The sequence below is a fragment of the Semicossyphus pulcher genome, unplaced genomic scaffold, assembly GCF_022749685.1.
Source record: "Semicossyphus pulcher isolate SPU_LCO1_2020_fin unplaced genomic scaffold, fSemPul1.0.p SCAF_6, whole genome shotgun sequence".
Taxonomy (NCBI): Eukaryota; Metazoa; Chordata; class Actinopteri; order Labriformes; family Labridae; genus Semicossyphus; species Semicossyphus pulcher.
Genome location: NW_027211737.1, coordinates 21,159,636 through 21,185,875, shown reverse-complemented (window position 1 = coordinate 21,185,875; position 26,240 = coordinate 21,159,636). Strand labels below are relative to the sequence as shown.

General features: G+C 44.3%; 1 protein-coding gene across 1 annotated transcript in view; it reads left to right on the top strand.

Moving 5' to 3' along the window:
- Positions 1–2,215: 2,215 nt before the first annotated feature.
- The window catches only part of kiaa0825 (KIAA0825 ortholog), a 114,379-nt gene continuing 90,354 nt past the window's right edge, over positions 2,216–26,240 (top strand). The window contains exons 1-8 of the mRNA XM_069683556.1: positions 2,216–2,346; positions 8,518–8,686; positions 8,974–9,171; positions 9,551–9,736; positions 9,859–10,183; positions 20,069–20,236; positions 21,564–21,664; positions 21,817–22,059. Coding sequence (XP_069539657.1) covers positions 2,216–2,346; positions 8,518–8,686; positions 8,974–9,171; positions 9,551–9,736; positions 9,859–10,183; positions 20,069–20,236; positions 21,564–21,664; positions 21,817–22,059 — 1,521 coding nt within the window. The remainder of the gene's footprint in view (positions 2,347–8,517; positions 8,687–8,973; positions 9,172–9,550; positions 9,737–9,858; positions 10,184–20,068; positions 20,237–21,563; positions 21,665–21,816; positions 22,060–26,240) is intronic.

Here is a 26,240-nt window from a genome sequence, read left to right as displayed (position 1 = left end):
TTTCAAAAGTAATAATTGACTCATTGCTCAGGCTACTTTAACACTGTTGAATGATACAGCAATGACAAGTAGTATCAGGATTAAAGTGATGTATTATTCATTCCCTCAGAGTAGGCTAATCACAGAGGCATTTGTTATGATGGTGCCAGGGTGTTGCACCACTATTTCAGACCGGTCTTACACATATTTTAGGAATATATTACGTCCACATATTTCCCTGTGGTAAAAAAAGAAAGTGGCCGATATAAATTAACAAGAGAAAGTGCCATGTAAATTGAGCAGCAATGTCACTGTATCAAATCTGATGAGGCTAAAGCTACAGAAGAAAATCAGTCAGAAGCATTTACTTACAGTGCACATGTTTGCACAGTTACAGTGAAGCCCTGCTCCCCCCTTGGGCACGCATCAGATAGTTCTCAGCAGTATTGTGATCTTAGAATATGCACCTATTTAATTTATTATGTTTCCTCTACAGCCGACTGTTAGGTACCCCTTTTAAAATAATGTTGACTTTAACTTGACATGCTCTAAGTGGCTTTAAAGCGGTGGCCTGGGGGACGCGCTGCTAAATATTTCAGGACAAACTCATTACTGTAAATGGGCCTGTGTGTTAGCCTAGCTGGGGTAGACAGGCAGCGGCAAGAGAGTGAGGACAGTGATGTGTGTGTGTGTGTGTGTGACTGTGTTTCTTCCCCTGTTCTAATAGATGTGGAGTGGATGTCTCAGCGCCTGGCCCAGTTGTCCCTGTTGCAACACTGTGAAACACACAAGGGCTTCTCCAACATCTGCTTTGTAAAGAGCTAATGACAAGACAATGGAGACCAGATGATTTAAAGTCTTGTACTAATGAGGCCCTGTGTGCTGCTTGGAGAATCCTGACACACACGCGCTCACATGTACACACTTAAGATAACAGATGATATGTTGGCTGAGCAGGAGGTAGACACCCAGCAGACATACAGTGTACACATTCAGACCTGCTGTCCATCTGCTTTGTCTGTTTTCATACACATAAAGAGAGGTATAAACAGACACCATTCAAAGTCGCGTGTGCGCACACACTGTCTGGCTCAGTCCATATAATTACAATGTTGAGTTTCTAATCCATGGACTTAAAATCTTCTCCCCTTTCAGCAATGGCTGCCTTCTCAAACAGTGGCGCGGAGGGAGCGTGATGATGAGGGGAAACAGTAAGAGAGAAGAAGAGAGGCAGAAATAATAAAGGACAAGCTTAACTGGTGAGGCTGTCAGCAGAGGAAAATAATATTTGTCCAGCTGGACAGGCCTCCCTTTGTGCAGGCTAAATGAATGTTGAGCTTCCTGTCTGCCCTGTCAGGGAGAGTGGCACAGACTGTATGCAGCGGCGGAGAAGCGGAGCGCAGTGCGGGGAGCTGTTTGGAGTTTGACAGGGATTATTAAAATCAGAGCAGATGACGAGGAAAAGGGGCGAGAGGCGGAGGAGTGTGAGAAAGCCAAATTGACACAGACACTCTCCATTACCTTCCACTTGACTCGCGTTGATGACAATGTTGATATGAGACCCAGCAACGCGGCAGCGGCGTGGGATTGGCTGTTAGCATGAGCGTTAAGCACCACGGGGGTAGGGGGGGCGGCCCTCAGTTCTGGCAGAGACGTAAGGAGATGAGTTGTTTATTTAAAGCCTTGACTGAAGAGCATCTCACCTCATTGTTTATTTATTTGGTCTATTTTTTTCCTGTGTTAACTCACTGTAGTGTCAGCAGGTGGAAATGGTGAGGGGCTGAGGCAATGCATTTTGATCAGGGGGTCTGAGGAAAGAGACTGTTATACTGATGATAAGCTTCTTTATTTGTAGGTGTTTCAGGTGCAATTGATTTGTGTCCCCTAATAAGACTGCTGTTGGAGGAAATTTCAAATTACCACAAGCCGTATGACTCTGTATGTGTGTGTGTGTGTGTGTGTGTGTGTGTGTGTGTGTGTGTGTGTGTGTGCGCGCAATGTGCATGATGTGTGTTTAGTTTCTTGACAGACAGCTGTGATAATACAACCCTCCAGATCTCTGTTATTTGGTGTCAGGCTAAATTGTTGATTTAATCCTGACACCAGTGCTGTCTCTCTCATTATTTTCTTCTATGAGCTGGTCCATGTCATGTGTAGTGTTTCTAATGTTATACAATAAGGTCACCTCTCCCTTTTCTCTCTCTCTCTCTCTAGTTCTTTCCCACTGTGGACTAGCATGGAGTGGCCGGGGGATTTTCCTGAAGACCATGCCTTTGTGGAGCTGCTGGTTCCAGGGGTGTCCAGTGAATTAGACTTTGAACAGCTCCTAAAAGACACAGAGGAGAAACTCAACCTAAACGCCAACAGGTTAGTCAGAGTAGCAAAAGCGTTACCTTAAATGAGAATAGTTCTGTCATTTATATCCCTTTCCCACCAAAAGTAGCGCATTGACGCAGGTTTTTCAGACCCGGGAAGACCCACTAATGAATGCCGATTGTCTCCTTTCCCATTGCCAGTGGAGTATACTCCTTTCGGTCTCTGCTGCAGCACCGACTGACGGAAACTTCCGGATCAGAAGAAGCTCTCTCACCTCGCTGTCCAGTGTGAGAACAACTTTGTTATATGTTGTTCTTCTGTATTTATGCGACAGCGGGGGAAACGAGGGCTGAACGATTTTGACAAAATATCTAATTGCGATTATTTTGACTTATATTGCAATTTCGATATGATTCACTATTCACTATTCTTATTTTCATTGGGGTTTTGGGTTTAGAGATTTACCCCTTTCTTTAAGCGGCCCCCGGTCTCCTTTTCTTGCTTTTCATCACTTTTTAAGTACTGTCCCAGCTGACAGAGGCTCCCTTAATAAGAAGACACAGAAGTGACAGTAAAGTTTTTACAGCAGCCTGTTTTTAGGGATTATCTCTTGGTGGGGGCTCCCATTTCTGTCTGTGAATCTCAGGTGAATGACAGGAAGTGGAGCACAATATAATGCGCAGTTTAGTGCAAGAACACACAATAACACAATAAAATAAAAAATGTTAAACTGTAACTTTAACAAAACACAATTAAAGCTTCATGTTTACTTTGAAGGATTATAATACTTCACTTTTGTGGAACTTGTTGTTCATTTCGTGCGAAGATTAGGGGGAGAAGACGTCTCACTCTGAAGGTGGGAAAACATGCTCTCATTATTAAAATGCTGACGGTGTTCAGACACTTGCAGAATACGTTGAAAGAGACACAGACTTAAAAATATTGTTTGCATTGCTCCAGGATGGAATTATTATTAAATTAATAATTATTAATAATTGATACATTATCATTAAAAGCTTAAAAAGACTACACCTTTACTTTCTCCTTATCTCTCAACAAAGTTCAGTCATGCTCATCTCTTTAATGAAGGCATCCACTAACCCAGGCCAACAGGCATCCCCTAACAGGCCAAGCTAGAGGTACCTTAATGACTGTATTTTTAAAAACACACACTGAAGGCTAATTTAAAAAGTAAATAGTAGATTTAAACACAGTTTAAATGTCAGGTGTTTTTAGTTTTAAGTATAACCCTCATCGCTGAGCATGCCTAGAAAGTGGAGTGATACTTTCAATTAAAAAAGGATTCATTTTCAGATGAGCGAGATACCTAACATACAATGTAAGATGAGATTTATGTTGTAGATTTCCTTTTTCTTATGTAATTAAGATATTCTACACAATTTGATTTAAGGGCTAACATTTGTATTTACATGGTATTCTGTTCCTTTTATTCTATAAGCTTTGACATGGTGCACTCTGCCTGTAAGGTTACTGATGATTAAGATTGGCGGAGTGATATTGTTTTACTAAAGTGAGGTGATGTATCACGGTTGTGGCGGACATTAAAGGTACCAAGATACACAGAAGAAGTTGTCTCTGTGCCTTTGGGATCCGAGATTGAGAAGTATCTAACGATGTTCCTGAGATGTATGTTTCAGTATTTGATAACATAAACTTAAGGAAGAATTGTATTAATAACTGGAACAGTCTTGTGAAGGAAAATGCTGGTTTACAACTCAGATTAGATTCTGTTTCCTGTGCTCCGTCACTAAAGCCTGAAATGTAGACATCTGTCAGTGACAGTGGACGGGGATGGCTGAGAGCACAAATAGACTGAAAAAAAGAGAGAGACATTTGGGGCGAGAAGAAAAAGAGAAATCTATATTTCAGGTCTTTTATCGTTTTTGGCGTTGTGAGGCTGAGGGCAGATGATGAAGGACAGACTAAATGTAGCAAGTGAACAAAGCCTCACTCTGGCACCATTAGTGTCTGGGACTCATGTCTTCGTCACTCTCTCTCTCTCTCACTGTCTCCCTCCCCTTCTCTCTCTTTCTTTCCTTCCTCCTTCTAAATGGGAACATAATAATTGAAGATTCCACATCTTGAAACGAAAACCCTTGGGTAGGTAATTCAAGGCTTATTACCGAAGGCCGGGCCATTTTTCTGCTTTCTAAGCATTAAAGGGTTATTTTGTGTTCCTGCAGATGGGAGAGGGATAACCATTATGAGAACAAAGCATCCAGATAATGGAGAATGGGGCTAAAAATAAGGCAATCCTCCTCTCGCTGTGGGGGAGCAATGGTCAGTGTCTGTCAGGCTGCAGCCAACTTCCTACCAGACTTCAGGACAGGTATCCTGGCTAACAACATCTAGCAAGGCCTTTCTTTCCTCGCAACCAGGGTGGGCTGCAGACAGACACACACACACACACACATCCACAGCTCATTCACCTGCCGCCTAATTGACTTATCAGTGTCTGGGACAAATTACGGAAGTGCAGGAGAGGAAAGGGAAGCAGAGAGATGGAGGAGACAGAGCTGCACACAGCAGTGACTTCAACCTGTCTATGGGTCAGAGTGACTGGCCTGCTCCCACTTCTCAGATGTCACAGATTTGCCTAAGAGCTGCTCCCTAATTGCAGGAGATTAAGATAGGCTGACATCAGAGCTGGCTCCCCCAAATTGAAATGCTGTAATCCATCAGTTTTCATCAGATGGGACAGTGGAGAGCTGTGCAGAGTTTGAGGCCACAAGGAAAAGACCTCTAATGAAGTGTCAGCACAGGCCTGCAGGCTGCACACTGGCCTCTAGTTTCACACTGGCACAGCAAATGGCTCTCAGTAGTCGCCTGCCAATCTTGATCAGGGTTCAATATCAGTGCTTTTACATTTGATTCTGTGTAAGTGCTTCTGATAGTCAGGATTTTGCAAACAGTGTGAGTGTGCTTCAGTAAAATACCGTGCAAGGTTCCTTTTCAATGCACAAAAATACTGATCTGTAGTCCTCGCAGTATGTAGTTGATCTTGTGTTTAGCTGTGCGTGACACGTGTGTTAAGTTAGTCTATCAGCTGTATCGGTTCTCCGGTATCATTGGCCGGGCTTGGGGGGCTCCGGGCACTAAGTGGGCGACAGGCCGGGCCAGGACGGGATCTGTTTTCAGCCTGTTCATTCAAGCCCATTCACTCCCTTTCCCCTCGCAGAAAGGGGCCCTTTGATGGAGGAGATATTCAGTTCTCAGGCGGCTGGTTTGGCACTGACTGGAGCTGGGGCTTATTTGAAAGGGATCTTCCTGCCTGCCCCCGTTGCCTCCAACCCCCCACCTCCTGTAGGCGAGCAGAGGGGAGCGGAGCGCGACAGACAGACAGCCCCACAGCAGCCCACCCACACTAAATTAATTCTGACAAGGAACTTAAGATAACGTCAAAGCGCTGACTAATCGCGGGATTGGGTTTCTGTAAGTCAGGGAGCTGTGAAATGTGCCATCATATCTAATAAAAGACCTCCGGTTGTTCCCTCTCTCTCTCAGCGGTGGTGAAGGTTGGGGGGGGAGCACGGTTGCGGTGTCGACTGTCAGACTAGGCCGGTCTGAAAAACAATTAGATTTCACTTCGGCGGTGAAAGTGAGAGCGTGAGTGTATGTGTGTGTGTCAGTTAGGGTAAAATGATTGACATGTTTGTCAAGAGGCCTAAAGAATCCTTTCCTCCTGGTTTCCTCTGCCTCTGTTCTCATTCTGCGCCTCTTTTGTTGAGCTCTGCTCTCGCGTTTTTGCCATTACAGGTTTGTCCATTGTCGTCTTCACTCGGAAAGTAGAGTGGTTTTATTTTCTGTGACTCCTCTGTTTTCCACCCGTTTTTACCTCCCTTTTCTCTCATTCTCTTTCTGTCTCTTTGCTCAGAGTCTGAGCTGCTGGCAACGGGAAGTCATCAGGTTTGGAGCTAATCCGGCCAAGTTGATTAGGCTGCAGGTAGCTTTTACACCGGCGGGCAAAAGGTCGCAACATTGAAGAGAGCTGGATGGACTTCTTGACACAGACCATCCACGTTGACTTTATAACTTACAGCACAAGGCCCTAAGGAGGGGTAATTGAAAGGCGGGAGTAAAGAAAAGAAAATCAGGGAAGTAAGAGTTTCGAGGAGAGAGAAAAGAAAAAGGGGAAATAGAGAGAAAAACAAGGGAGGAAAGGCTTGGAAATGAACCTGAAGAGGCGAGTGCTGCTGCTGTCGCCATTAGAGGGAAGGCAGGAGTGAGGTGATCGGGAGTGGAACAAGAGAAGGAGTATGATCATTCTCGTTGAAGTCAATATCATCGTATGTGTTACAAGTCAACAATCTCTTCCTGTTTGTGTCCACATATGGCAAAATGAGTCCCTGAGACTGCTCTACCTCTGCCAAGAGTCCCAGGTTATCAAGGTGGATGTCGTAGGAAGTTCGATCTCACCTCAACTTAAGAGAACAACGAGAAAAGTCACCCAGCTCGTATCTACAATGTAGTGTACTTACGTTTCTAGTTTTAATGAACTTCAGAGAGTCAGATAAAAGTGAGGTACAGATGGAGGCCCATTTGAAACCTGCTGTCAGTGTGAAGTCCTGGGGTGGAGCCCAGAACGAACATCCATATTTTATGACATACCATAAAGGCACATACAGTTCTCTGTGCTGCCATTTAATCTACAGCGAGATTTCATTGCAAGACATATGAGAGAAAAAATGCCCCATTTCTTAATAATGTTTCCTGATTTAAGGTACATTCCCTGTCTTTATATTCGGTTATGTAAGTGTCCAGAACTAGTCAGGTAATCATTTTTATATTCTCCTTACAGAAGCAAAGTCAAAGGTCGCACAAACAAACAAACACCTCTTCTGTTGTTTAAAGTGGTGTCTATTAATTTTACACACAGCGCCTTAGGCTACCATGAGCCACACCGGTTATGCTTTGACCTTGCTGAAGCCGTGTTTTACAGCTAGTGAGCTTTGGGCAAGAATAGTTAAGAGATCCCGGTTGGAAAAATGTGATGAAGGCCTTTATTTGTAACGGGTTTGAGTACGGAGCAAGCCAGGTTTATAGTCAAGGTTTCTGTCAGCAGGAGAGTAAAAGTGCGATGAAGCTTAAGTTCGGCCTAAAGAAGAAGAGAGACAGAGAGAGGAGTGGATAGTTAAACAGAGAGAGTGTGATAGTGAACGTAGAGGATAACGCTTTGTAACAGTCTATAACATTTTATCCCCCCTGCGTTTTTCCCCTCTGAAACCAAAGTGTGTCACATTGAACGGTTATTTAATGTGTTGCCATTGTAAGACATCTGGATGCGTTCATGGCCCAGGAGCAGGCAGGAGGCGGTTTATAGACCTGCAGTATGGGATGAGCTGCCTGATGGGGAAATGACACTTCAGCTCTGAGGCATGCATGCTAACACACACACACATACAAGCATGTAGGTCTGCAGCTAATTAATATTGCTGTATCATATAGATTATTTATTTCAATATGTGATTGAACATAAAGAGGATAAAATGTTGCTGTAGGCTCTGTCACGTACGCTAGCTGTTGGGTTCCGAGATTGACAACACCCTCACATGTTTAATTAAGCAGGTATGTAGGCCTACACACACGAGCACACACACTTACACACTGCCTTACATGGCCAAATATATATGCATTGATTTGCATGGAAATGACTGAACATGTCGAGCCCAAAGATGTCATTTCTAATCCGTCATATTAAAGGGGAAACGGAATAGCTGATGCAGTCTGTTAAAATCAAGAGAGTTGTGTATGTGTGTGTGTGTGTGTCAGGGGGAAGACCGAGACGTGAGCAGTAGAAGCTTGCGTCTCAGATGCCTGCCGTCGCCTGTAACACCACTTCACGCCAGATGCTTAGCACACACTCTCACACGCTGATATATCGATGTCTGTGTTCATTACTGTTGATGCGTCTTCTCACGGCGCGGGCACTGAATGAGAGTGAGGGACAGAGACAAACATGACGGGGTGTGTAGGTCTGCGTGCATCCTTAACATGGTGTTTATGTGATTGTGTGTGTGTGTGTTGCAGCAGCAGCAGGGTTTTATTTGTGTATGCTGGTTCTGTACTCAAACTCTTGGCGGTCAGCGTCAAAATATGAAAAAGTTTGGGGTTGTGTTTCCCCTAAATATCCTAAATTAGCATTAACTTTAGTTGCTTTAAGCTTGTTGTTTTTCTCTCTCTCTCTCTCTCTCTCTCTCTCAGTATTGAACAGCAGCTGAAGGAGCTCCAGGCCAAAATGGGAGACTCCCGGGCAGGCGAGCGTCCGCCGAGCCCCTCAGACTGCCTGCAGTGGTTCAACCTGAGAGGGCACAGCAGTGTCAGGCCTGTTTCCACCGGACATCAGGAGCTCATGGACTTCTTCAGAGCTTTGGTAATACATGAGGGTGATGATAACACTGACTGATGATTATAATATTAATAACAATACCATTTGTTTTAAGTATTTCACAGATAATGACACAAGACTGATGACTGATTGCAGAAAAATTCCATTATGAACATTTAGCTATCTGTTGATCTGCTGCACCGTTTATTAAAAGTTTTGATGTTGCTCATGAAATAGCTATTCATTCTGCATTGTCCACAGCTCCTAACTTCAGGTACTTTTCTTCCCCCTCCAGTGACATTAACGTCTCCTTTCCTCTCTGTTCCACTCAGCAACAGTACCTTAGGTCTGACGGGGAAGGCAAAGAGGAGGTGGCGCTTCAACTCCTGCTGAATCTGTCCGCACAGTGTGGCGTCTGCTTTCCTTGTACCCCTTCCTCCTTCTCCTCCTCATCGTCTTCTCTTCATCCTCAACTGAATACCTCCTCTATGAGCTTGGTGCATACAGTCAGAGATGACGCCTCATTAGAGGTAATATATGTGCTTTTGAAAAAATCAGTTCCTTTACTAAAGCAACGTCAACCTAAGTAATATTATAATTAGCTTAGCATATTAGCTTCACCTACAATTTGGAATGAATTCATGCACAGGGCAATGATTGGGAAATATTTTATTGGCTGGTATGGACAGGATGAATGATTTAAACAACCTAAGGGGCTTAACACATGTAATTGTTGTTTAAGATACACATGAACCTATCCTTTTAACTTATATGTAATTTAGTAGTTGAGTTTATGCTAAAATAAAGACATACTTACCTGTCCAGGATATTTTATGCCTGGGTAATGCCTCTGCAAATGATTAGTATTAAGAGCCAACCTCTCACTGTGCTGTTTATCATTTCCTTTAGATCCAGGAGGCATGGGATGATGTGCGTCTCCAGCTGCGTCGCCACCTGCTGGACCGGCTGTCCCACCGCTGTCCAGAACATCCAGCACCCACACATATTTCCACTCTGAACATCTCTGAACGAGTCCATTGCCTGCAACAGCTGTTCTTTCTTTACCCTGAGTCGGAGGTGCTCGCACATTACCAGGTGGAGGAAAAAAGTTATGATATTATAGGCAACAATCTAGTAAAATATAGTCTTTTTATGTCATACATACTTTATATGTTAAGAGGTGTGTATGATATAGTTCCTTGATTGCAATCTTCTAGGGTCTGAGAAGCCAGTCCGTGCTGCTTCTCCTGCTCTCTGCCGTGAGCACGAGCCCAGGTGCTGAGACCGGCTTTGACAGACTGGCTGCAGGCTTCCGGTCGGTAGTCCCAGCTCTGACCCAAGCTCTCACAGAGGAGCTGCATGTCCTCTCAAGACTAGCAGAACCGCACACCATCCTGGGTTTCATTAACGCGGCCTACCTCAGCACCGTGGCCCGAGAGCTGGCCTCCATGATGGAGAGAGAGTGTGAAACGGCCCTGAGGGACAACACCACGCTCAGCAGCAAGATCAAGAAGTATTCAGCCAGGTCTCGAGCCACCGTAGGTAAGTGTTCTTTAAATGTAAAAGTTTTTCTCTCTCTTTCTTCTGGTGTGTGGTTATTAGTTCTGTGGGTTTATTCAGACGTGCAATACATGAGTTTCTTTCCTCCTGTTTCTGAACTTCATCCGTCTCCTCCTGCTCCTTACTGTTACCAAATAAAGGCTAACAATTTTCTCTCACCATTTTTACTTTTCTGTTACTTTCCAGCAGCAGTGTGTAGTGATCTGCGCCAGAGCCAAGGCCCCTGTAAGAGATTGTCAGTAACTGCTGTTCCCATTGTAATTGCTTTCTTTTTACTGCCCTCTTTCCTGTCTGCCTCAATTTCCTCTTTACCAACAAAAAGAGAAGAGCAGCACTTCCAGGGCCAAGGCTGCTTTTGAAGCTACTTCGAAACACTATTTAGCACATAGTTTATCTATGACTGTGACGAGCTCTGGTCCAAGGAAATGTCCGTGCCAAATCCAAGGTCTGTTGACAGCGTGTGTAAACCACTGTTAATTCACTCCTACACCTTGAACCTTAGGCAATAAGTGCTGCGCCCTCATGAAGAATAGTATGAATTATCTTCTGTCCTCTTAATACAAGTTCCCTTAAAAAGGAACAAAACAAAATAAAGTTTAGTTAAAGATGACAAGGGGATGAGCAGCTAAGCCTTCACACATCCTCATGACCTCACAGTGGAGAAGAGAAATTGATTTGTGTTAACCTTCCTCTCACTTCCGAGAAGTGATACAGCCATACGGAGAGAACAACGGGGCTTTGAGAAAGAGTTTGTGTAGGCGTGTGGTTCTCGACCTTGTTTCACAGCGCAGTGGATATTTGACAGAATTGAAGAAGTACTTTAAATATTTGCCACAAATGCAGAATGTGTCACTGTGATGTTATACACTGAGACAAGAGAGGAGCAGACCTTCACACGCCGTGTCACTTTTGATACTTAATTCCCCACATATTCTCTTTGTTTGCTTCGTATTGGCCTATTTACAGCCTGCTGAGGGTAAAGATTCACAACACAAAAAAAAAATCTAAAGTGTGTGAGCCATTGTTTACTTTTTTCAAAAATGGTGCACATGTCAGCTTCCCTGCGGAACGGGGAGAGGAGTGCTTTTACATCTGCCATTCTTCGATAAACACACCACCAGCCCCGCGTCTTTTCGCACCCGCTCTCCCTCCCTCCATCTCTCTCTTTCCATCTCCCTCTCTGGTTTTTACTTTCCCTCTCCTTAAATGTGAGATGAGAGGAGGCAGCCAGGATAATTGGCCATGCGTCAGTTGGGCTGTTTGATCACGTAACGCGGCGGAGGCTACACACCTACGTGCCGCTCAACAAACCGTCAAATGTAGCACCGGAGGCAGAACACGGCTCCAAAGGGAGCGGGGGACCCGTGCTGTGTAATGATGGTAAAATGGAGCAGTTTTGCCTGTGCTGGTTTTAAGTGTGTGTGTATGTGTGTGTGTTTGACTATCAGCTGCAACACAGCTTTGAGGGCTACAACTGGGATTACATTTTTGTGTTGTTCATGTTTTAAGTCCCCCCACCCCAAAATAAAGCTCAATATCCACCGCCCAAACGCCCGTGGCTCCGTAAGAGCCAAAGCTTGAACATTAATGTATAATCTGCTTTCACACTCTACTGTCTATACTGTATGCTACGCCCATAATTGTCACGACAATTATGACAGTGGTAAAAAAAGAAAGTGATTCTATTTTCATAAGCACCCAATGACTCCTTAGATCTCTCCCTCCTTCCCTGCTGTGTTATTGTTTATTTCTGCGGCAGAGGCAGGCGGTAGGTATATTTTGATAAGAGCCATGCCTGGGAGACTGTGCGGGCTCCCAGGGGAGCAGCGCTGTCTGTAGCATCAGCCACTGTCAAACCACTGAACCATTTAACAGCGTTCACGGCGAGATCTGCCTCCTCTTTTAACCCCACCGACTCAAAGGCAGGCGCTGACATTGTACCGAGACAGATGTGAAGGGTCTCAGCCCTCTTTTTTTCTCCCCCTTTTTCCTTTTCCTTTATTCCATCCCTCCAGCGTCCACCTCCTCTCCCTTTTTTCTTTTCTTGTCTTTTCCCATTTTCCTGCAGTTTTCCAAGTGTAATGGGGTGAGCAGTGAGACTGGGGAGTGTGCTAGACAGGTTGGCTGGTCAGGAACAATACAGGCTTTAAACCTTACTAACACACCTCACTGAGTCTGCGGGGGAGTGGGGCGGGTGTGTCTACATGTACATGTCACTGTATGTGTGTGTGTGTGTGTGTGTGTGTGTGTGTGTGTGTGTGTGTGTGTGTGTGTGTGTGTGTTTGTGGATTTTGCCACAATACGGCAAATACTGTGATTTACAGTTTTTACAATTACAATTTTGCTACATGCAACATGTAACAGCAATGTTGAATATTCTCTAAGTATATTCTCTTAAAATGTTTCACAATAAAAGCTTAGATAAGATTTATTTTCTCTCAACAGTGTAGCTTAGTTTTGTTTTGAGGTTTTGTGTGACCTTAAAGGGGCCATACCTTCTAAATGAATTTTCCCATATTGTTTCGGGTTTCACATTTTTGGGTGTTTATTGTTCACAGTGAAAAAATGAAAACTGCATAATTCTGTCTTTTTCTAGAAGTACATTTTTAAAAAGGTCGCCTCTGAAATGGGCCGTTCAGAACAGCTGTCATTCACCGTCACATAAGGCCGAATAACCGATCCTAGAGCAGCCATGTTTTCTACAACTTTGGAGGGGGGGAGGTGCCATGCGGTCACTCCAAATACTGTCAGCCAATCGTGGCTAAGGTCTGACCTTTGAATGGCAAAAAGGCTTGTTCGCTTCAGGAAGAAGGAGAGGCTCAGAAAAATAATTACATTAAAATATGTATAACATTTTTACAACAAAACAGACACATTAGAATAATATAAAATTGACTGCATAGCTTAAATATGTCCCCTTTAAGATCAAGTTGCAATGATTCCATGCTTTGAGATGCTCCTGTCACCTGTGCAGAAACACCAGCAACACTGTAAAAGCACTTTGCTTTGTGCAGTCTTACCATGTTTTTACCTTTAACTCATTGCCATGTCACCTATGTGTGTAGGTTATATATGTGTGTGCATATGTGTTTTCAATCACCTTTGAGCATGTGTCATGTTAACATGCCTGCCCAGCTGTTTTCGAGTCCATCCCAGTGTGTGTATGCGTGCGCGATAATTAAGGGCTCACTTAGAAAATCGTATGATCAAGACTCATTTAATACCCTTTTAAAAATGCATCATTAAATTTCCATATGGCCTCAGTGATTTTCATACGTATGCATAGGCAATCCGTGTTTTTGTAGGACATCAAAAGCTCTTCATTCCAACTCCTCTGCATTCACACAGACAATTTATTCCCTAACAATTCGACCACAGGGGTGAAGTCGAGGTTGTGAAATTCTGTTCAAACACTCTGCAACCCCGTTCTGATAGCACTGATTTAAATTCCACTTCCGCTAATTTCCCCATATGACGATGTCGGCGGCTCCCTATAGATAAAAAAAGAATTGAGTTAGAACATGTATAGCGAGCACATTCACCCCCCAACGCTCCCCTCCCATCCGCGCCCTTTCTGGCTCTTTGAACTCTTTCTTAGAGGAAGCACAGCAGCCTATTCAGCGGGGAGAGAGGTTCTGTAGTGACGCGAGATAGCTTGGCTGAGGCGCCGACTGGCATTGGAGGTGCTTGTGGGGATTGAGGCTACTTGGGAATGGCGTTTGTTAATATTTATTAAGAGCAGCTCCTCGCTAGATCGTATCTGTGGCTGAGTTTATACACACTGTCAGCCAAGGATGTGCGCCCGCATGCTGTCGTGTAATTACGGGCCAGGTATGGGGGTTTGAATGTGTGTGTGTATGCATGAGCGTGTGTGTTTGGGTGAAGCTTCTTGCTCCTAGTCTTCCTGTCCTTGTAGACGATGAACAGGCCTTGTTTAGGGAAGTAACCACACAAAGAAACTAGTTTTTAACTAATCTTAACGAGAGCTTGGTCATAACTTTTGCGGTGCGTAAGTGTCATGGCTCCAGTGAAAGCGCAGAGGAGAATATGTTTCATGGCCCTTGAGAATCTGTATTATGCTTGCCATTTATTTTCCCCCCCGTTTCCTCTGAGTGGTCACAATGGCCTTTGTGTATCACTCTTGAAAAGCTCAAGGATATGAACACTTTCCGAAGCACCTTCTATTGAGAACGCACGGGCAAATATGGCTGGCTTATTGAGAGCAGCCAGCACTTTGTGATGAAGGCTCAGTGTGATCCGCCGGGGGCTTGAAAACAATAATCTGGACAAGGGCACTAAACAAGTGGGTTTTAATGAAACTCCCATCAAGACAATAGATTCCTCCTTGTTGTTCATCCAGGCTGCTTGGTTCAAGTGTGTGGAAATCTGAAACCCTATCTCACTGTCATGGCAATATTCACCACAAAGAGAGCCAGAAACACACACGGAGAAGGACAGAAATACAAACATAAAGTTTCATCTCTGCTTCTCTTACAGCACCATCACCACTACAACTCCCTCTTCCCAAGGCAACTTAATTGAGATATCAAGTATTGCTACTTTCCCCTTCTGTGAAGGGCAGGTGGCCCCTGCTGTGGCCTGGTTGGACAGCACCCAGGGAAAGGGCCACAAGAGACCAAGGCTTGTGTGGTTTGTGTGCATGTATGTGTGCGTGGATGTGTCAGGGTGAATCACAGCAGGAAGCCTCCCATAATAACGCTGTCTGAGTGAGCAGTGGGCCGCAACTGACGAGGAGGACCCCGGCTGTCACAGGGCCTAGCGGGCGGTCCACAGTGGCTCAGAGCCTCCTCACATACACACACATACATACACAGACGTACCCCTGGGCACCCACACGACCCTGCTCAACACCCTATGAACACGGAAGAAGGCATGGATACACAGAGAGCACAGGCACGAAAAAGAAACACAGAAGTGCGCCCATAGTGTTAACACCCCAAGAGCAAAGCCCGTGATAAGAATACAGTATGCACAAATGCACACACACACCATACAACGGGATGGACCAGTCCAGTTTGATATAAAAGTCCCTTGGTATGTTGGGTAACATCTGTTTTACTGAGGTACCAGACAGCATAAGAGAAGCATGCAGTGGCCACTGCAGTGGAAACATGCACGAGTTGAGTCATGTCCAGTTTTTACCTGGTACGATAATGATGCTGCTCTGCGTGTAGCTCTACTTTTTTAAAAACGTTTTAAGGATGTTTATGTTAGTGCACTGTTCAGTTATGACCTGTTTTGAATTATTTACTACACATAGAACAAGAAACGTCTCCTGCGAGGAAGGAAAGCTGCTGTGAGAAGCTTTCGGTTTGTGTTGATTTTGGCGCCCCCTGTGGACAAAGCCATACTTCTTATCTCTGCTGAATTTGTCCATGCTGAAGTGATGGTTTTTAACAAAAAAAATCTCATCCTTATTTCTTTAACGTTCATATGTATCACTCACCATGCATTTTTGCCCTGGAAAATGTAAACAAAGGCAGCGTGCAGTTAACCACTTCCTCTGACACCTACCCCCCGCCAGCAATTTCAGGCATTTAACATGAAATAATCAGTCTTGTTGTTGATGGTCTGGTTTGCTTTTGTAGGTCATACAGAGTAATCAGAATTAATTTCAGTCTGTTTCATGACCAGCGAAAATCCTCCTCACAGGAGCTTTAAATTAAAAAGGCCTCTCTGCTCTGTGAAGTTCCACAAGGGTCAATTCTTGGTCCCTCTTAATTCAGGATGCATACGCTTCTCCTTAGAGAGGAAATGCACCAATTTCAAAATTAAAGTGTAGACTATTTAAAGGTCTTGAGGAGTACATCTAACTTTGTTAAAAAAAAAATTTAAAAGCCACATGTGGCTTCAGAATTAGCTGTGAAAAGTTTGTTAAATCACCTCTAGTGACTTTATTTGAGGCAATGTCAGTGTGGACTGAAGACTACTCTGAAAAAATGAAAGAAACCTGGGAGTGTGAAATTAAAAAGGCATGGGCTCACCAGACCTCTGTAGCCTGACGCTCTTCTCTGCTTAAGGCTAGCTGCTTGTGGGTACATTAACTGATATTAGCACATACCCCAATCTCGAACTGAACTTCCTGTGGTAGAGTTGCAAGAGGTGTAATGTATAAGTCCATCATTTGTATGCTGCTGTTATAGAGGTGAAATGCTAAACCTGTTTTTTAACATACCTATGCAAATGATAACCAAACCTACTTGGCCCTACAGTGGCAGGGCATTAAACCATTAATGAACAGATGTGCCAACACTAACTTCACCTCAATCAAGTCAAAACAATATTAGTGGAATTTAGGAAAGTTAGTGTGTACCTTGATTCCCTGTTTTTGGAAGTACAGAAATCTGTGTGTTCAGGCCGTCTAATTAAGTTGAGTCTGAAGCTTTGTGTCCAGACCAACCGGATTCTGTTTCATGCACTTTATGCAATATGTAAAGCAGGTTACATTTCCATTGTTTCATACATGCTCTAACATTGTCTTCTAAAATTCCCCTTTTCTTATCTCTCTGGATCTAATGAACAAAATGCTTGCGTCACGTACTGTCCTGTTGTACAACACACATCTGCTCTGACACAGAAAGCTCATTTTCACATATTGTGATCACATGATAAGAGACCGGAGGCCAGTCGCTCTGCTGTAAGAGAGAGAGGCAGACCACCCCTCTGATGGTCTGATTTACACTACAGAGAGACAGAATGAGAGAATGGGGGACAGAGGATGTTAGAGAGAGATGCTGTGCTGGAAAGAAATTAAATCAGTGGCTAAATTATTGCATGATTGCCCATTCCCCAAAGACTTGGGCATCATTTGGTAGAAAGTGTCTAATAATTGGTTTTCGGCCATGTCAGACACATGCAATTCCCCCTACTAATGGCTCTGTTTGGAAGAACTGGGCCTCTTGGGTCAGAGAAGGACAGAAAATAGCCAGACGGCAAAAAGCGCCCTACGCCCTTCCTCTTTTTTTTCCCCTCCCTCAGATAAACAAGAGAACAAGAGAGAAAGAGAGCGACACAGAGAAAGGGAGAGATGGCAAGAAGGAGAGTGTGTATGTGAGCGAAGAGGAAATGAAGTGGCAATAAGTGCAGCCAAAGGGGAAATGCTCTTCACCGTGAGTTTAATACATCAGACTGGGGATTTGGCAGCCCGCCACACAGCAATTGTTTACCTTTTTGCTCACTGGCTGCATCTGTTCTGTTTTGTAAACGGCACTAAACTATTCGCCCGTAAACACCGGAATCAATAACAACTGCTAAGGGAATTCCCTTATCCCGCCCCTCCCTCTCTTTCCCTCCCTCTCTTCCCCATGTTTTCATCCCTTACCACCACCCCTTTTCCTTCCACTAGATCTCCTCCTCTCTCCCCTTTCTCTCTCTCTCTGTGTTCCCTGCCAGTCAACAGCAATGTGTGTGTATTAGAGAGAGAGAGAGAGGGAGAGAGGGAGGGAGACGTTGTGTGTGTGCTGTGGAGCTGATGGTGGAACCCACAGGAGAGACAGACAACGAGAAGACTGATGGCTCGCCAAAAATACCTGCTCTGTTTGTTTTCTTTTTCTTTTGTCTCACATTGTTGTCGCTGTTAAAAGCTACAAACTGAAACTGGCCACTGTAGACTTGGAGAGTGAGGTGTTTTCAGACATTTAATACACTGTTCCATATAAAACATAACCCGCCTTGAACACACACAGCTGACATATGCTCGTTTGCTTTGACGTCTTTAGGTTAGATGCCTTTTATGGTTATCAGAGCAATAAGGCTAACCATTGATTTTCCTTTGTTTATAAGAACATCCTCCACACTATAATGTCATATAGAGGAGCTCTTATATAAACATATCATTCTGCTCTCAGCTACAGCTTTCAGCACCGGTCCTCCCTTATTGATTCTCAGCACACTGACCTTTGGTTGAACTCTCCCGCCTGCTACTGCCCTCCCACATTGTACTCTATGAGACATGCCATGCACCATGCTATATGACACACCTGGGTGCTTTTAAGCACACCCTCTCCATCAACCGGCTATGAGAGCCTCCATTTGGCCTCACTGTTGTGACAAAGGTATAATGAGGTTTAGATGGCTGTGTACTAGACTGCTATGGCTATAGGGCTATTTGGCTAGGGAGACGACTATAAATACCTATATAGCCTGGGCGGCGGAGCTGGATGAGAGGTGGAGGCAGAGCATTGCTAAACATCAAGGTCATGTTCCACTATAAGAGTGTGACTTAGTGAGCAGGTGAAACAGTTGTAGGGTCACATAATAAGGGAATAAATGGGGAGGAATAAGAGGGGCAAAGATGATGTTCAGGAAGAGGTGATGCTCCAGATGAAGTGCTGGTTAATGGGTGCCATGCTCAGATGAATGCCCAACAGAAGGTGGGATGTAGGGGGGGTGGGGGGGTTGTAGTGAAAGCTTTTTAGAGAATCCAGCGGCTGTTTCCCTGATGTGTCCCTGTCTCATTCGGTTTGGATTGTTTACTCCTGAGTTGTTGACAGCTTCAGTTTGTCACTGCGTCGAGGCACGGAAAGCACCGCTGATTCGCCGGTGACTTCAGAAATAGACATGATTGTTGGTGCGTGCGTGAATGTGCAAGCTGGAGAACGAGGCTGGCACGTGGGTGTCAGCCAGGTCACGCATGTACACATGCAGTACGAGGTACTCTCTCTGGCACAGACTCCCACTGGACCCCATTACAGAGGAGCTGCGGACCCAGCAGCTTAATTACACATACACACAAATGCATGCGCACGCAAACACACACCAAATAATCTCACAGTCGTGATGTCACACACTCATGCACATAAATACATGTATACACTTAGACTTGCAAACACAAACAAACTTGAGGTCAGAATATATTCCGGTGTGACCGCATAGTCTGCAGCAGTGTGGCAATTATCCAGCAAGACTGACATGTGCAAATGTGTGTGAAAGTGCTACTACAAATCAAGTTATTAATAATGACCTGTATACATGCACATGAACACACTTGTGAATATCGACAAGCACACAATAACTCATCGGCTCTCACTCATAAACAAAAGCGCATGAACATACACACATGCCTGCACGCACACAGTCACACCTCATGCATGATTAAACCAGGCCTCCTTTGGGACCGTGTGTTGTCATATTGTCAGATTTTGTTTAACAATATAGTAAAATTACATTAAGATCCAGAAGCAATAATGTCACAATTATTAGAAAAATGGCCCCCCTCTTCTTCCTCTCTTCTCAACGCTCAATCATCTCCGCGCTTTCAGAGTCAAGGCTAATACTGAGCTCATCCATTCCCAAATGCCTTTGCAGTGGAGGAGCTCATTTAAGCGGACACACAAAAGTATTTGTGCATGTGTCTGGGAGTATGGCAACGCATCTCCCAGCCGCCCATTCTCCAGCTTAATGCGGAACATCCCCCGGGTGATGGCTTTGGCAGCCTCCAAAATGGGAAATCCATATTTGCCGAGGGGGTCATCGGCGGGTTAGGGGGAGAAAAGTTTTGTGCCGAGAGAGAAGGATGTGCATGTGTGACTTCTCAGGGAGCAAAGTTTTGCATATTTTTCCGCTGTCTCTTTGTTTATGCTGTGTATTGGGAAAACATGAATGGGTCGATATTTATAAGAGGTGCCGTGTAAGGCAAGGCTTGTAGAGGAGGGTGTTTTCTGATGAGTGCGTGTAGGCTGGGAGGGTGGGTTGAAAACTTATTTTCATGAAATTGTTCCTGAACTGTAAACTGTAGTGCAGCTCTGACTCTTATTTCTCTCTGTCAGTCAGACATTCACAAGCATACGCACTGTTTATTTTCCCTTCTTCTTGTTTAACATTCTTTTTTTCCCCCTTCATTCACAGCGCCGATGGAGCTGCCCATGAAAAACAGAAGCTTCAGTTTGACCTCCCACCAGCTGAGGGCGTTAACCCAGCTGGCCTGCACCCTGCTGGGGTTTGAGAGGACTGTGAAGGAGCTGGTCACCAATATGACCTTCATCGACTGTACAGGAGAGACTCCCTGTGTAAAAGGTACAAATCCGTCCACCCATATACATGTGTGTATTCATATTAGACATGTAATCAAGGCTCATAGACCACTCAGGTCAAAGGTCCAGTTTACAGCATACAAATCTAAATAAACTACACATGGCAGACACTTTAAAGGCTAATTCTGCAGCTCCTAGAATAGTATACAGGCTTTTTCACAGAGGTGGGAACTGGATATTTCTAAAACTCTAGCTACAGCCCTGCATGTGTGCCACTCCCCCAGGCATAAACAGTCCTTTTTAAGCCCCACAAACGCACTTACACGCATGCACCTATTGGTCTGTTTTTCTAGTGGGACATATGATTTGCATCTGCAGAAATGTTACTTTAGTGGGGAATTATCTCGGGTGTTATATAAGCCTTTAGTAGCATATTCTTTCTCCCCTTTGAACCGCCGCTGCAGAGATGTTAAATGAAAGCTTTTGGTGCATGGAGTAATTTCCATAAAGGTTACATTTACAAAAACAAGACTTGCAGAAAGGCTCAATTTACAGAGAGGTAAACAGCCTTTAAAGGGCAGTTATCCAAATCATTAATTCCAGGCAATCAAACGGCTTAATTACCAGAAATTCATCAGATGGGCTTAAAGGTCAAAAAGTGATGCGCTTGCTGCTTCCTCCTTCTTCCATTCCACGCGGTCTTGTTCGGCTAAATTGCCTCGCCTGGGGTCTCACTCTTCGCCTTCTGATTAGGAAACTGTGGCCTTGATGTTCACGCTTTTTAATTGCAACCCAATCCAACATCCTGTTCGCTTGTCTTCACGTAACCCCCCCCCCACCCCTCTCTGCACTCCCCCGGTCTCCCCACACATCCACACAATCCCCCCTCGTGGAATTACCCCATATGTGGTTGATGCAATCTGGGTTCAAATCAAATCTAAGCCCCAAATTTAGACTCGTAAAGCCATCGCCGTTAGCATTTACTGCCTCTTTTTTGCTCCCTCCTCAGAGGCATGTACAGTTATACTGCGGTCACTGTGGCTCGTTTTGGCAGGATTGGAGCACTGTGACCCATATCTGGCTCTGGGTTATATACAGTTCCTTTCATGTCAATGGCTTTCGGCCTGCTTTTAACACATAATATGATGCAGAATACTGTGAGCAATATGGAAATATCCTCACTAAATAATGCATAGATTTGATAGATGCTAGGGACTACCACTGTAGAATCTGAGGGCTCGTGTTTTTCTGTTCGCTGCGGGTCACTGTTGAGATTTCACTAACATGGTTTGCGGTCTTGACCAAGCACAGTCACTTTTTAATATCTTAAGATGTGCAGGATTTTTGCATTAAAAATATTTGTCATTTAGGTATCTTGAAAAAGAGTAGAGAGGAGTCTGACATGACAACAGATGGCAAAAAATCCACAGCAGAAACACTTCTCCACACACCAGAGGTAAGACCTTTGTTTGTGCTCCTTCACAGGAGTCTGTAAATAAGTTTATATTCTATTACATCGATGAAAGACAGTTTGCCTTTTCAGCAGTACAACAGGTGAAATATTCCCTGCAGCTTTCAGATGTTAACTGGCTGTTGGATCTATTCTACGCGCAGGTGTTGGAGTTTGACTGGAGGTCAGCGTTTCGAGGGCTAGTCCCTCACATGGCACACTGTGTGAAGGTGGTCCTGGATGACGTTTGTGCCAAGAGTCTACAGCAGGAGGAGGCTTTATATTCTTCGGGACACACCTCCGTCACCCTGAGTCGCACAGGTGGAAACACCACCCACACTGGAGGCAACACGCATCTCAGGGAAGATTCCTTCTACACCTACTCAGAGAGAGAGACTCCGAAAATGATTGCCAAGGTAATCTTAGATTTAGGGAAGTAAACACTCACAATTGGTTTTCCTTATTGATACTATTTGAGCCTGAAACCCTATATTCCTCTTATGTTGTTATGACTGAATTACTCTCTGCAACTATTTAAATAAAAGTGTGCCTTAAGCCCTTCTTTTCATGATGCCCACAGACAGTAACGAAAGCCCAGAGAAGCTCTTTACTATAGAAAGACACACCTCTCTGTAAATAGCCACCAGCACAGCTAGAAGCACAAACATGTCTGCAGCCTGGAGAGCCGTTATACATGATGAAACATGAAAGTGACACTGATCTGTCTCATAGAGCTGTGAGGTCATCTTTGGTGTGAGTGCATCATTGGATGTGTGTCATCTGTGTCGTTAGATACACCGTACGTGTCCAAACTCTAAGATTAAGGATTAAGGATTTCACATTTAATCAGTGCCCATTTACAACATGCAACTGCTCCATAGCTTTTATACCAGATATGAGCTGTGTCTCAATTCAGGGGCTGCATCCTTTGAAGGACGCGGTCTACGGAGGATGAGTCATTCTTAGCCAGCGTAGGCTGCTTATGCTGCACTGAAATGAGACAGTCTGATCTACAGAGGATGTCCTGTTTGCATCACCTAACATAGCTCCTGTCGCGTAGCAACAGGTAGCTGGCTGGCTAACTAGCTACGTCACGTAACTAAACCTATTATTTTAAAGATAATTCGTTTCAAGGCCCCTTTCGTTATTTTTAACATTTGTGTCGCTAGCTATTAAATTAAGTAAAAACCAAAAACTTCTACATTTAAAAGTTTATACCTGGGCCGTTCAAGCGTCCGCTATCTCGTTTGAATTGGCGCACAATGAATCTCGGGATACGTTGGGCTGCGAAGGCTACACCTGATGGGTCCTTCGTAGCCCAGGTAAAGGAGGACGCATTCGTCGGCCACACTAAAAGGAGCCTTAGAAATGGGACGGCCTTTGTCGGCCTTCAAATACGTCCTTCGAAGGATGCAGCCCCTGAATTAGGAGACAGCTATGGTTACCCCCATATATTTAGAAAAACATGTTATGAACAAAAAAATGTCTTATTTGTGCGACAGATTTTCTTACACTATTTTTTTTTAAGTATAGTGCAAAGATTACTTAATTATGATGCCTCATCCACATTGTTTACCATTGTTTTCTTTCTTTTTTAGCCTTCTTCTTTCTAGTATTTAAAAGATTCATAGAAAATATTAAATAAAAAGGCTTTGTTTCCCTTTTGCCCATGCATGTTAAGTCATTTCTAACACCAAGCATCAACAAATGCTGAATGAAAACACTACCAGCTACTGTTTTTCTCCTGCACACACTTGTCACACATTTGTCACATTAACAAGCCGTCAGACTGGTATAACTCTTACTCCCTTATGTACACGCAGTTGAAAGACATACGCAGGTTAATTGCACATCAAACATGTCACCCTGTGCATGAGGATCTGTTTGTCGCACACCCCCCTGCCCCTGTTCATCCTTTTTTACTACCTGGCTGAACAATGCAGGCCTACACACATCACCCACACCGGGGGAGATTAATGTTTTTTCCTAGCCCAGGCGGAAAGCACCTTCTATAATAGAGAGCCCAAATGATTTGAGCCTGACACAGTTGACACCCTGGATCAGAAAGGGCCTTGGGAAGAGTCATCAGTGTTACTCGAGGGGAGGACTCTGAGGACAAAGGGGAGACACGAGGGGGAAGCGAGAGTCACTGTGGGTGATATTACGAGGGCTAGAGAACGGTGTTGAGTAAAAGGGGAAAGAGATGATAGAGGGATGTGTTAGAAAGGAAAAAAAGCTAGGGCAGAAAGCAGGATAAAGAAGGGATAGTGTGAGAGAAGGGATGAGAGAAGAGGGCCTGGGAAGAGGTGAAGTGGGCACCAGAGATTGACTTTTCTCAAGAGGAAGACCAGCGTGTGATGTGAGAGAAGGCTTAGTGTCAAACTCTACAAAGGTGCTCGGATGTTTGGGGCTGGACTTCCTTATAACTGCTGTTTTTTTCTTGCTCTTCTGCTCATTTTCTAATCTTTTTCTCCCTCTGCTGAACAACTTTTCCTCTTGAAACTTTCTCCCATCACCCCTCCATCTTCCTCTAACTTCTGCTACCCACTGTACTCTCCTCTGCTCTGCACACTGTACAGACTCTTATCATTAGCGTCTCCTCCTCCTCCTCCTCCCTTCTCCAGCCCTGTTACACTGACAGCGTTTGTGCCTCTCATTGCTAACGAGAGTCAGAATTTGTCTGTGCTCAGGACCTGTACAACATATTTATGTGTAGGTCAACGCTTCAAAGATGAGAGCCTTTCAACCCAAAGGTTATACATGCATGCATTTGCATTCAATAACACCGAGGCCAGACAGACATCCAAGATGAGATATTATATATATATTTTCCCCTCCGTTGTCCTTTTTCTGACACATGCCCTAGTGTTTGAGCAGAGAGCAAATTACTATACAAGACATAAGCATGAAATATGGCCGGTTCAAAGGCATTATGATGGATCAATATTTCACACATTTATATTCATATGTTCGTAGCTCAATCCTCACTTTTTTTTCACGTGAACCCACTTCACCGTGTGTATTACCATACATATGCAGGCTGCGATGATACTGTTCATCCATCAGACTTCTTTAGATGGTGTACTTTTTTTTTTATTGGCAGTCAGTTGTGAGCTGAATGCCAAATACGCTCCTCGTTGAGCAGCTGGAACTGGCCCTCCTGTCAGACCCTGGATTGAGCTCTCCTTGTTTGGGTGGGCCCTTCTGCCCTGGATGCTAGCTCTCTATTATAGCAACACAAGTGCCTTTTCTGTATTCAGACTCCACTGACGCCCTCTCCTCCACTTGTCTGTCTACTCCACATTCTGCGCACACAAACAGGCCTCCCTGGCACTTAAAAACTTTACACAATCTCTTTCACCTTGCTGCAATAGTCCTGGTGGGATTCCAGGCTTTTGATCTTAGCTAGTTAAGGTTTCAGTCTGTGGACGAATGCGTGTGGTTGTTTTTCCCCGCTCGGTATGTGTGTCTCTGCTCGTGTCGGTACTGTAAGTGTATGAGATGCTCCTCCAGGGCCTCTCCATCACCCTGCTAATGCTGATTGTTGCTCCTGCCTCTGCTTCCTCTCTCTCAAAGCTAAGCTCCTAATGACTACATGCAGTCAGATATTGACATAATTGTCCAAACAGCCATTGTTCCCAGGCCTTTTAACCCCTCTGGAAGCTTTAAAGGAGGAAACTGTGTAAAGAGATTGTGAGATTGTCAATTGTGTACACACGGTGGAAGCCCTGATCTGACAGGATGTCGAACTTCACAGTCAGCTCCTACAGTGAGTCAAGTAATAGAGTGTGTGACTCTGGAAGCGAGTAATACATACTATGATTGATTGATTGATTAAACCTGCATGGAATCTGCTTTGTATTAAGGCTTTTTAAGTATCTGCTGACTCATAACTCACATGTATAGGTGTATAAATTTGGAGGTAACATCACACACATATGTGCTCCTTGGCACACACCTTATCATCTTTCACTGCTCGCAATGTGATGTCGATAGGAAGCACATGAGGTGGTAGAGACTGTGGTGTCAAGGTGTGTGTGTGTGTGTGTGTGTGTGTGTGTCTTGTTCTCTGTAGTAATAGGATAAGTTCTGCTTTTTGAAGTGTCTGTAGATAAAATATTGAAGTATAACACATCAGTATGTGCATGCTGTGCCTTTATTTTGTGCACTGATGGCAGTACCAGTATCACACTGTCCTCACACACAGACACACACCAGAGGTTGGGAGTAGAGGTTTTATGAATCTGTACCTTATTTGGCTATTTATTTTTCAGAGAACTTTTGAGTTTTACCCGCCAAGTTTTAACACAAATATTTTATACTGGCTGTGTCACAATTCAGGGTCTGCATCCGTTCGAAGGCTGTATTTGCGCCACAGCGGCACGTCGAAGGCTGTCCCATTTCGAACGCCCCAAAAGCGTCCTCATTTTCCCGGGTCACGAAGGATGCCAGCGTATCCTGAGATTCATTGTGCGCCAATTCAAACGAGATGGCGGACTCTTAAACGGCAGAGGAAAACACTTTTAAATGCACAAGTTTTTGGCTTCAACTCACTCGAATAGCTAGCGATACAAATATTAAAGATAATGAAAGGGAC